The 13405-nt window shown below is 38.8% G+C and overlaps 1 protein-coding gene across 1 annotated transcript in view; it reads right to left on the reverse strand.

Moving 5' to 3' along the window:
• Window positions 1-7145: 7145 nt before the first annotated feature.
• LOC122798729 (gastrula zinc finger protein XlCGF26.1-like) overlaps window positions 7146-13405 on the reverse strand; it is a 90742-nt gene continuing 84482 nt past the window's right edge. Inside the window, exon 4 of the mRNA XM_044067829.1 lies at window positions 7146-8799. Within this exon, the coding sequence (XP_043923764.1) occupies window positions 7190-8799 (1610 nt within the window). The 3' untranslated portion in view covers window positions 7146-7189. The remainder of the gene's footprint in view (window positions 8800-13405) is intronic.

A 13405-nucleotide genomic window follows, 5' to 3' on the forward strand; every position in this document is an offset into this window, starting at 1 on the left:
ATTGATCTTGATATATCTATCTTTGTCTATTAAATCAAGCAACTCTTCCCTTGACTCCTTTTCTTCCATACTGAGGGCACATCCCTTGTTTTCCATTTCCTGTGGGGATTCTATAGAAAGTTCTAATAACATCTTCCTGTGGCACATTCTCTTCAATTTCATCCTGCGTCTTCTGTTGTTCTGTCATATGGGAACTCACTGGCCTATCACTCCTCAACATTGACTGCATCAGAGTTTCCACAGTTTCCTGTTCCTTTCCTTGCTGTCTAGCTTCAAGTGAACATTTACACTGGTTTCCTGTGGGAGGTTCTAAAACATCTTGATATGGTACCTGACCAGTTACTTCCTGTTCCACTTGTTTCCCCTTAATTTGGATATCCATTGCTCTATCCTGTTGTGGTGCTTTATTCATTTGATTTTCTACACTGAATCCTTCTCTTTGCAGCTGTCCCATTACCTCAATTTCTATTTCTTTGACTTCTCCATTACTAATCTCTTTTTCTACTTTTCCCCTTAGTCTTCTTATTTTTTGTATTGTAAAATTTTCCATATCCGGATTCCTTTGCCTATATTTTTCTTCAAATATCTTTGGTGCTGCTCTTTTTGTATTAGTTAGTTTTGCTTTCTCCTTTGCATAAATATTACACCATATTAAATCTCTTTCCTTTCCCCTGTCCATATTTTTTCTTCACGTCTCCTGATCTTCTTGCTTTTCCTTATTTTGGGGACTCACTCCATCATGCTGTGATGTAGTCCATTTTAGACCTTCTACATTAAACCCTTCACTTCACAGGTACTCCATAACTTCAACTTCTATTTCTTTAACTTCTGCTTTACTAATCATCTTTTCTACATTACATCTTTGTGTTATTAATCTTGTTATTGTGAAATTTTCCATATCTGGATGCCTTTGCCTGTATTTCTCTTCGAATATATTTGAGACTGCCTTCTCTATATTAATTAACTTGGCTTTCTCCTTTGCATAAATATTGCACCATATCAAATCTCTCTTTCTTTCCCATGTCCATATTTCTTTTTTATATTTTTCAAATATCTCTAGGTTTTGTTGTTTATATTTTCTCACTTCCTCAGATGTTTCTTTTTCCAGAGATCAAAGTTTCTTGATCTATATACTGTTTTTCAAAAGTCTGTTGTATTAATGAACACAAATTTGTATTTGAAGCTTGTGACAGTTTTTCCTGCGGAAGTATTTTTCTTTCCCCTAATTTCTCTCTTAATCATTTTATATATCTTGTGTCTGGAAATTCTGAGCTTTTTACATAATAGTAACAATACATCATTTCTTTCTTATCCTCAATAGTCCACTCTATCGTCTTTATGGCTCTTCTTTGGCCAATCAATTTTTGTCATTTTTGTGGACTGCTACTTCCTTCTACAACAGAGGGGCCATCCTCCCCATGAGCCTGGCCTCATTGCAGGAATGTTTCTGTATTTTGAGGATTCTACACTGTCATTTTTTCCACTCCTGGCACCAGTGCGCCTACCAGGATTGGGCACTTTTTTATCCTGGGTCTTGTGCACCCAGCTATCTTTTTTTATTTTTGATTTACTTCTGTCCATGATATATGCTATATAAACACAGTCTATATAGCAGTGTCGCATTGGTGAGATTTTGTGAAAAACAGGGTCCACCTCACAAAGGTGCTCACCAAGACTTGAGGATGAATTCAATTTCAGCACTACTACTCTCCTTTGCTTGCTGACTTTTCATCTCTCCATCAGTACCAGTGTAGGCAAATAGATGTGCCTTAGATTTCAATAGACTGTATTTATCACATGTGGCACCTTTGCAGACTTTCTGTATGGTTTAATTTTTTTCTGATGCCTTGTTAATTTATCCAAATAGGATCATAGGAAGTTACTAGGCTAATGGCCCTAGGGATATTACAAGTCTAGCTACATTTTACCCTTATTTCTATGATCAGCACCAATTGCTCCTGTCCAAGAGGGACACAGGTGGAATCCCAGGGTGAATTTATGGTTACCCATCCAATCATGCAGATTGAGTTTGATGAGGGACAATGAGGTGCTCTGTTTGACTTGAAGTGGTAGTCCGTTCTGAAGGTGTGGTAACCTCTGGGAAACAAATTTATCCCTCAAGCTGGTTCTAGAAATGTCACATACCATGTTAAGTCTGTAGAGCGAATAACCCATGTACCATTTGACTTCTGGATATGCAGCATTTCCAATAAAGCAGGGTCAGAGATTGCCTTATATGCAAGGCATAGATTGCCTCTGAATAGTCTGTATGAAACAGATTAAAGTGACAGTGATTTCAGATGATCCACATAGGACAGATGCTGAAGACCATGAATTTTCCTTGTGAGGAACCTTTGTGGTCTCTTCAATTGTTGCTGATGCTTGGAAAGGTACACACCAATAGGGGCATTGTACTCAATTATTAGAGGTTATAACTTCTGTTTTTTCTGGATGCAATGCCCTTACTTATGAGATGAGCAATATAGAATGCCCTTCTTACTACTGTGGAGACACAGTGATCAAAGGTAAGGTTGCTGTCAACCTGTGTACCCAGGTCTGTCACCACTGAGTGTGTACTTAGGGTGTTGTTATTGATGTGGTAGATAGCAGTAACATCACACTTACCAAAAGGGATGATAATATATTTTTTTGCACTGAGTATAAGGCCATGATTTTGGCACAAATCATTTGTTTGTTTGAGACCTTCTTGTAGGAGATTGACATTGTTTGGAGATTCTATGACCACTCCCAGTTTGCAGTCATCAGCAAACTTTGTCAGCACAGACCTTTAGTTTTAACTTGTACTTCGGAGAAATAGATTTCAAACAGTAGAGGTCCCAGGACTGATCCCTGAGGAACACCGCTGGTTACAGGTCTGCTGTTGGTGGTGGATTCCCCTATTTTGACTATGTGGGTTTTATTAGTGAGCCAATTAATGACCAAGCTAATGATACAAGGGTTGATACCTAACTGAGTAAGTCTGTCAATGATGCCCGAGTATGGGATAGTGTCAAAAGACTTGGATAAACCTAGGTAGGCTGCATGCACAGACTTCCCCTCATCAAGGGCCTTGGTGACTGTCTTGAAGAAGTCCAATAGGTTTAACAGGCATTATCTCCCTTTGACAAATCCCAGCCGAGTAGGGTCAAGTGTTTGGAGATTACCTATATCTTTGCTGATAAGCTCCATGATGATTCAATCCATGGCCTCGCAGATAAGGCTAGTCAGGCTAATAGGTCTATAGTTCCTGGGGTCAGTGGAAGCATTACCTTTGTGCAAGGGGATAATGGTGGCTGTTTTCCATTCAGCTTGATTGAAACTGGTGCTTAGACTATAATTGCAAAGAGTGCCCAGTGGTGTAGCTAATTCTTTTTTGACCCCTTGTAGGATGCAACCTGGGATGTTATGAGGTCCCATAGATGCTGTATTTTTGGTCTTAGAGAGGGTGTTTATGACCTGCTCTTTAGAGATACAAGGTACAAGACAGGTGGAGGGTATGTCATGGAGTATGTGCGGTGGGGACAGGGGAGTGAAGTTTTCACAGAATCTGTTGGCTAACAGTTTAGCTATGTCCAGAGGCACAGTACATGTGGTATCATTAACTACCAGATCAGCACAAATCTGGGCCTTTACTTTTAGGTTATGGATGTAACTAAAGAATGCCTTATGGTTGTTAGTTGAGGTAGCTAATTTGGATTCATAGTTTCCACTGGAGGACTTCACAAGAAGTCTCATTTGCTTGTTTAAGCTGAGAAGGGAGTGTTTCCAGTTTAGGGTTCCCTCCCTCCCTCTTACTCTTAAACAGCAATTTCTTCCTCTTTTTGTAAAAACTGTTAATGGAAGTTGTCCACCAGGCAGGTTTTCCCTTCCTCGAGGAGCTTGTTCTGGTCCTATCAGGTACGATCAAGTCAATGCAGTTATATAGGTGTTTGTATAAAGCATTGGTGTAGAACTTGGCACTGTGGTCAGTTCCATCTGAGGGGGAGGTGCATCTGAGGAGGAAGGTGCAGTAAAGCTATTTATACCATATATTGAGTTTCTAATAGTGTAAAAGGAATAGACCCCATTCTTGAGTCAGGGTACAGTTCTTCTTTTCCTGGTTAGGGGTCATCACAGTGGCTCACCTGTCTGCTCATGATTGGTAGTGGAGTTTTTATGGTGTTGAGTTGCCAGCCTGGCACCCAACCTTCCACAGAAGGCACACATGCCTAGGGCCAATTTAGAGTGTCCACTCCACCTACAGCATGTCTTTGGAATGTGGGAGGAAACCGGAGCACCTGGAGGAAACCCACGAGACCACAGAGAGAACATGCAGACTCCACACAGAAGGCACCCCAGCTGGGGATTGAACTGGAGAGCCTCTTGCTGTGAGGTGGCAATGCTAACCACTGCACCACTGCTGCCGCCCTTGAGTCAGGGTACAGTTGATGTTCATTATTTAGTCTTCGATGTTTGCCAAAAGTGGTCTTCTCAGCAACCATAATGTATCCAGAACTGCCTTCTTCTTCAGTTTACATGGAGTTGCTTGGTATCTTTTGCCTTTATTCTATATTGCTCTAGTTTCTGCTTGCATATCCTTGTTATTTTATGATGTTACATCTCTCAGTGCAGAGGACACAATAATCTCTTGATAAAGCTATTTCAACGATTCATATTTTTGGCCTTTTTTCTTTGGTTTCTATATCAGGTTACCTTGTTTCTATCTTCTTAACTCTTGGTATTGGACGATACCACGTATTCTGTAATTCTTTGTGGTTCAGGTTTCCAGTGTTGTAGTGCTTGCCCAATTCTCAATGCAACAGCCTTGCCACACTATTGTGGTTTTCAGTGTATACAGACCCTCAGTCATTTGTATATCACACTTGGCAAAAAAAGCGAAGATGTATAACTGTTTCTAATTCTGCACTGCAGAATCTAGACTTATATGTATCGCCACTTGTTGTAAAGACTTTGTAACGGTATTTGTACATTGGCTGCTATCTTGAGCTGCCATTATTAACTGTTCATATTTTGGTTAAAATTCACCTCTCCTTAACCATTCATGGGCCAAATTATGATCAATATGTGGCCGTTCCAAAGTCTTCTATATCCGTCACTATAACTGTTGGCGTTTCGATTTTATTTCCTTTTCTTGTGGTCCTGCTCCTTATATTATGTTTTGCTTTTGGCACTTTCTTTTGCCACCAGATTTTTGTTTACTTCTGCTGTGATTTTCATTCCTGTCCTTGCTGAAATACTTCTGTTAATCTGATCAAAGATGTGATCTTAGACTTATTTTCTTCATGGTTTAGAAATGTCACTGTATTTGGATGGGATTGATGATGCCAGCAAATATGTATGCAGTCCATCAAGTGTAGCTCTATATATATCTATAGAGAGAGAGAGGCCGTCTCAAGGATGCCCACCCCTCCTACAGACCGAGGAATACATAGTCCTGACCCGCACTGGTCTTTATATATTTGGTTGATTTTCTCATCCAACTGACTGGACCCAAAAAGCACCAAAAGGTGTACAGAAGGAAGAGGAAGCTGATTTGTAGCTTAAAACTTATTCCTAGATATCAAGGCAATTTCCAATATTAATGTTAGTCTTCTAAAGTATTCCTCAATAGCTTTGATGCTATTGCCTTTTTATTTCTCCAATGTTGTGGGTTTCCAATACCATGACATGGGACATGATTGATGCTTCAGTGTGACCAATCTGATGCTTTGAAAGATTTAAGTTCATAGATTAGTACTAAGCTAACTGACCTTGTGGGTCATTTTAAGTGTAGCCAATTACCTCAGTAAGAATCAAACCCCGCACCTTGTGTCTGTAAGGTAAACACTTTAACCATTATTCCAACTTCCCACATTATATTCCCAGTGTAAAATCCTTATCAGAAATTATGTATTTATAGGATCTTATCCTATTGTTCAGCTACTGTAGTTTTAACATTCTCCATTTCAGTATGAAGACCTTTGTCATACATGGAACACTGATATAGTTAATGTACAATACATCATGATATCACACCATTCTGTTTAAAATTCTTGTCATGTGTTGCATATTTACATAATTTTCCTCCATTGCTAACACTCTGATATTTTACTATGTTACTCTTCGGTGTGTAAAAGTTATGTCACACTTGGTAAGTTATTATTCATACCTCTGATTTAATTTCTCCAAGCCTTTTGGGTTTCTAATACCATGATAGGAATGGACCCTATTCCCAAGTCAGGGTGTAATTAAAGTTCATGAAATTAGTATTGTTTCAGTCTTTGATGTTAGCCAAAAGTGTTCTTTGCAGCACCCGCAAGGTAACCAGAATTGACTCCTTTAATAATAAATATAGAGTTACATGTACAGGTAGTATATCTTAATATGATTGTAAATTCTTTTTTATGAGACCTATTGCTCCTCCTACTACAGTTGGAAATATTTGTGTATGTTTCTTCCACATTGCTCTTGTTTCTGCCTGGAAATCTGGATATTTTTATGAGTTTGTGTTTTTCTGTAGTGAAACATTAATCGCTGATGCTTGTCAAATCACTCCTATTACACTCGATTTTATCTAAAAGACCAAGAAAAGCTCTATGTGTAAGGGCCTTGTAATGTTTAGCACATTTATGGCTTCTGCACCATATGGATTACCTGGTGTTTCAACATACGAGACTTCTGTGTAAAATACTTGTCACATACGGCACATTTATATGGTTTCTGCTGTTTTTAATTTCTCCAAGTCTTTTGGGTTTCTAATACCATGATGGGAATGGACCCCATTCCTAAGTCAAAGTATGATTAAAGTTCATGAAATTAGTATTGTTTCACTCTTTGATGTTAGCCAAACGTGTTCTTCGCAGCACCCACAACGTGCCCAGTAATGACTCCTTCATATTAGTACGATGTTACATGAATTGGTAACATATCTAAATACGATTGTAAATTCTTTTTTATAAGACCAGTTGCGCCTACTACTATTGGAACTGCCTGGGTATCTTTCTTCCACATGGCTCTCGTTTCTGCCTGCAGATCAAGGTATTTTATGACTTTGTGTCTCTCTGTGTGCAAGACACTGTAGTCACTAGGTGTGGCAATTTCAATGATCAATGCTACTTTTGTCTTCTTTTCTTGGACCACTATATCCGTTTTTCTAGCATCTATCTTTTGAACTGTTGGTGTTGGGTGATCCCATGTGATATAAAGTTCATCATTTTCTATGATTCTTTGATTGACTTTGCCTACAATGGACAGATTGATGTTTTACCATATTACCCTTCTTAGTAAAACCTTTGCCACATGTGGTACATTTATATGGCCTCTGCCCAGTGTGTATTAACTGGTGTTCTAACATGTTCCACTTCTGTATAAAACCCTTGCCACATGTGGTACACTTATAAGGCTTCTGCCCCGTGTGCAGAAACTGGTGTTTTAACATGCTACACCTCTGTGTAAAACTCTTGTCACAAGTGTCACATTTATGTGGCTTCTCTCCACCATAGATACAATGATGATTTTCTAGGTTACTTTTCCTTGTAAATCCCTTGCCACATCTGGTACATTTATATGGCTTTTGTCCGGTGTGGATAGTCTCATGAACCTCCAAGCTTTTTTTAACTGCAAAACCCTTGCCACATGTTGCACATCTGTATGGCTTTTGTTCAGAATGGATATACTGATGCAATGCCAGGCTTGTCTTGCACGTAAAACCCCTATCACATATTGCACATTTAAAAGGTTTCAGCCCACTGTGTACTAACTGGTGAAGTACAATGCTACGCCTCTGCTTAAAACTCTTGTCACATGTGTCACATTTATATGGTTTTTGCCCCGTGTGGACATTTTGATGTTTTACCAGACTACTTTTCACTGAAAAACTCCTGCCACAGTTAGGACATTTATAAGGTTTTTGTCCAGTGTGAACATTTTGGTGCACTATTAGGCTATTCTTAGATGTGAAACCTTTGCCACATGTAGCACATTTATAAGGTTTCTGACCTGTATGCACTAGCTGATGTTTGACCATGTTACATTTCTGTGTAAATCTCTTGTCACACACTGCACATTTATAAGGCTTCTGTCCCGTGTGCACAACCTGATGAGCTACCAAAATCCTTGTGGCTGTGAAACACTTATCACAAGAGTCACATTTATAGGGTTTCAGTCGTGTGTGGACAACCTGGTGTTGTGCCAAACTCTTTTTAGTTGCAAAACTCTTGCCACAAGTGGCACATTGATGGGGTTTCTGTAGGTTATGCACTAACTGATGCTGTAGCATATCTTCCTTCTGGGTAAATTTCTTGCTGCATATGGCACATTTATAAAGTTCGTGTGGATTGAGACGTATCTGATGTTTTACCACAGTGCGCTTCTGTGTAAATGTTTTGTCAGAAGTGATATTGTTATAGTGTTTTTGTGTATTATGGAGTACCTGATGCTGTGCTAAACTTTTTTCATCTGGCCACAAAGTTTTCTCACGTGTGGAACGTTTATACTTTCCTTCTTTAATGGAAAGTCGATCATGTGTTACCAATGTTTCCTTTGGTGTTTTTCCACTGTGAATTCCTTGATTAGTTAAGATGTTACTGGGAACTGTTAAATTATTGTTGCAGTTAATCCACTTGTAGGAGCTTTCTTCTCTATGAGTTTCCAGATGCATTTGTAGTTCAGATTTGCTGATATCGTGTCTTGTTGCAGTCTGCATCAGGTCACCTCTAGCAACCATTTGAACTGGTGAAACACTGTCATGTTCAGAATTAGTGTGCTTCCAATGAAATGACTGACGAATCTGAATGTTAAAGAAATCTGCATGCCTACTGTCTGCAAAGAATTAAAAAAAAAATCAGTGTCAGAATATAATCAGCCAAACTAAAAAATTCTTGTCTTTATTGTAATCCTGAAAAGCAACAATATTTATTAATTAGAACAAACGTACAAGTCCAAAAGAAGAAGAAAAAGAAGACAGAGAAAAAAACTTTTCCCAGTGCACAATAACCAATAACACAATAATAAATACTAACAGTAAAAGCACCGGGGTCCATGGAAACACAGTACAGATAAAGCCAATGGACATCACCTTACTGAGGAAAGCCTGACAACACATAAGGCTGTGAAACAGGCTGCTGAAGTCACATTTTCCCAAGTAAATGACAATAAGATAAGTGCTATAAACGTATCGTAGTCCCCAAATATGAGGAATATTGGGATAAAAATGAAGCATGTTACTAATTTTGAAGAGTACAAGTCCTCTCACCTGAGCCATGCTAGTATGAGGCTCTGCTTTCATGCCCCCACTGATTACTTATCACACCCCAAGTTTGCACAACCTCTGAGAAAGAATAGCAGCTGTTTTTTCCATAAAAAGCTGTTCCATTGCACTTATCAAATCATAATACTCATTATAGCTACTTGCCTGATGTTGACATACTGTTCTGTTGGTAACCGAACAAGTACTTGTTTTCCCCTTTCTGGTGAAGTGAAAATAAATTGAATAAAAACTAGCAGTGCAGGATAAAATGCCCAATAAAAGTCCGCACGCCCAAAGACACAAATACTCCAAGGACTGAAAAACAATTTAATCCACAGCACAGATGTAAAAAGTTAAACGCTTTCATTTCAACATAGGAAACTTCATCATAACAATAAGTAAAATGACAAATCTGCTTAAATACACATAATGGTAACATAACTGGATAAAAAACAGCAATTAGTCCATATTAAAAAAGTAAGGAAATATTAACATAATTCTAGACCTGATTAATAGATCCGTATAAAACCTGATGTTTTACCACTTATATACGTGTATACACAGAAACATTTCTACATTAATCTAATACAAAATTCAAAAATTCAGCACAAAAGGTATATATATATATATATATATATATATATATATATATATATATATATATATATATATATACATACATACATATGTATAGTTTTTTTTTTAATTATTAGCTCTCATCTTATTCCTATGTCTATATAAAACATTGGTGTCCCTTCCTCTGTTAATGTCATATACCTGTTCATAAATTCTCTGTTTTAAACTTCTTTCGGTTTTACCAATATAAAATGCAAAACAGATGGAACAAAAAACATATATACGACTCTCTTTGAATCACAGTTGTAGTGACCATCAGTAGGTATATATTTTTGCAAACTAGCTAAAAATAGTTCTGTATCATTAACAATCATAGAGCACTGTGTGCAATTGCCACATTTAAAAGTGCCCTTTTTTGGTTGGGTATGTGGATTTTTGTGCCGGTCAGCCCTTTCAAATACATTTTTAAAGTTAGCACTTCTTCTAAAGCTAAATATGAAAGTTATTTTGAAAAGTAATTTTGTTTACTTTCAAGGAGAATACTACAAACAGTTAAATGGGGTGGCTATGGGCGTGGCTTGTGTCCCAATATATGCAAACCTTCTCAGAGGTGATCTGTGACTTGCCTACAAGGCAATCTTGGACCCTGCCCTACTAGAGATGCTCCATATCCATACGTCTAACTCCTCTCGCATTACTGTCTTCACCTTATATCTTGACATAAGTCATACATACAACTAGTACTAGCTATGTTCAAAGCCTAGGTTTTGTTGTCAAGATGTAACAAATTTGTATGTTCTTATGTATACTACATTTTGTTTACTTTATACTTTACTGATTATTGTAATGTGTGCATGAAAATTTACTGTTACTCATGGAACTTTTCTCTCCGGGCCTATGCTGAAAAAGGACTTTCCAGGTAAACAAATGTTAAATAAATAAAATAAATAAATTACTCACTCAAAAGGCCTAAATCTAATATCTGACTTCAACAAAGCCTGCTGGACAGACAGGTTTGTCTCCCAGAGGCTCCCCCTTCTCTGAAACAGACTTCCCGTAAACGTCAAACAGAGTACCTCGCTGACCCTCGTAAAGTACAACCTTAATGAGTGGATGGAAAACTAGATATTTGTCCCAGGGATTCCACCTGTGTCCCTCACTGACAAGGATGACAGGTGCTGACTAAAGTTTCATTTTGGGGGTAAACTCTTGGCTAGGCTTCTAAGGGCCCCAGGGCCATTAGCCTAGTAACCTCCTATGATGCTATGATCCAAAAAGCTCACATACAAATAAGATTGTCACAAACAGACTACATCCACCACACACACAGACTAAGTTATGCTGAGGCACTAAAAAGCAATCTTCCCAAACCTCAAAGATCCTAAGCCTACAAATGGCAACACTTATCCTCAGCAATCTCTAAAGCCATCACCAAAAGCATTACCAAACACCACACATGTGCTTACATCCAATTGAATCCCAACAGCAAAGCCCATAAAGAAAGCAAACAGATTACACAGGGATCTTGTCAAAGGGGACTCCATTGTATGACACACTTATGCCCTAGTCAACAGTCTAAACAACAAGGAGATAACAGTGGGTTGCTTATCTGGAGCCAGGATCTGCCAAGTTACATATCCATTCAAGTCACTATACCACAGGTTCCAGTATGATTCTATCGTAGTCCATGTGAGTGTAAATGACCTGAGATGTACCTCCCTGGGTTATGTAAAGAGAGATGTTACTGATTTCTCTCAATATGTATTTCAGGCAGGTATATTCCTTGCATTGAGCAGCATTCTACCTTCTCTAAAGATGATGCCACAGTATGAACAAAAGATGATTGACTTCAATAACTGGCTTAGTTTCTGGTGACTTTCCAGGGGGGTTCAATATTTGTCAGCATGTGAGGACAAGGTTGGCAAACCATGTTGCTTTGCAAAGGATGGTCTTTAGTAGTCTCCCCTAGGCTTCTGAATAGTGGCTAAAACTTTATCCCACCCCCTTACAGCCTTTTTTAGGCAATGCCAAATTGACAAACCTACTGACATAGCAAATAAAACCCAAAGAAGCCTAAAGGTGTTACTGCTCAGTGCTAGGAGCTTAAACAAGAAGCTCCACACCCTACGAGCTCTCCTCACTCTGGAAAATACAGACATCTGTGCTGTTATCAAGACATGGTTTAAATCTGCAGAAAATACTCCAGCAGAGCAAGGCTTCGGTGCCTTCCGCCCATTTAGACTTCCAACTGCACAGGCAGGGGCAAAAGGTGCAGGAGTCTCAGTCTTTATTAACAAGTATAACTCTAGGTTAGTTAAACAGGTTGATGCCCTGGAATTTATCCACATACAAATCACTATAGATAAGTTCCATACCATTTCCTAGCAGGCTATAGGTCACTCTCAATGTTCCAAGAATAATACAGCTCATATCCAGACCTACTGGAGACACTCACCATTAAAGCAAATATCTTACTGATGGAAGACTTTAACTGCCCATCTATAGATTGGGAAACATACACTGCATCATACTTCCGAGCACAACGATTCTTGGACTTTACGAACAGCACACCCACCAGAGGTTCGAACATAATGAACTTAGCACTTAGCATTATGGGAGAGTGCTCCACCTCCCCCCCACCCATGTCCTCAATGGTGAGGTCAGACTACAAAACTACCTCCTTCAAAATAAAAACCAAGTCGATAACCCCAGCACAACCTGTAACAGTTAGGAACTATTCTAAAGCAAACTACATCACATTAAGCAATAGTTTGTCAAAATTCAATGCCCCTCCTAACCCTGGGTTCATAACAACCTATAAAAGATTGCTCACAGAGACCCTGTACGACCATGCAAATGGCTGTATAGAGAACACACACTAAAAGCAAAGTACACTGGTGGAATACTAACCTTAATAGGGCAAATGACAGAAGGAAAAATAGTCATGGCTAAAATCAGGAAGAGCAACTTCCATAATGATAAGATTGTTCTAATTAAACTAAACAGACAGCCTCATAGGCTAAAGATAACAACAAGACCTTATACTGCTAGGAAGCAGGTCCTAGCAGCATTCACTAAGGCCAAAAACATAGCCTCGATTGGCATCAACAGTATCCTGGGATGCCTCTTAAATAGCTTGAAACTTGACCTATCAGCACCACCTGTGTCACTTTTCAACTACAGCCAAAAACAGGCTTTGTATTACAAGGATGGAGGACTGCAACAATTATCTAACATCACAACAGTGGACCATCAACCAGCCCTGGAAACTACAGGCTCATTCGTTTGACTAGTCTAATATGCAAAGCCATGGTAAGAATTATCATGGAAATGATAACAAAGACACAGGCAACCTTCAGACACTGCACCTAACACAATTTGACTTTGTCAAGGGAAGGTCATGCCTACTAAATTTGGTAGACTTCTTTGAAAAGGCCACCAAGGCAATGGATGAGGGGAAAACAGTTTATAAGGCCTATCTAGATATGGCTTAAGAGTCTGATACAATATAACTGTCGGGTAGATTTGACAAACTCACTGAAGTGGGCATAACCCCTACATAACTCTTTGGATTGCCAGCTGGCAAACAGACAGGACCAAGGA

The sequence above is a fragment of the Protopterus annectens genome, chromosome 3.part1 (genome assembly GCF_019279795.1).
Source record: "Protopterus annectens isolate FY-2018-M chromosome 3.part1, PAN1.0, whole genome shotgun sequence".
Lineage (NCBI taxonomy): Eukaryota > Metazoa > Chordata > Ceratodontiformes > Protopteridae > Protopterus > Protopterus annectens.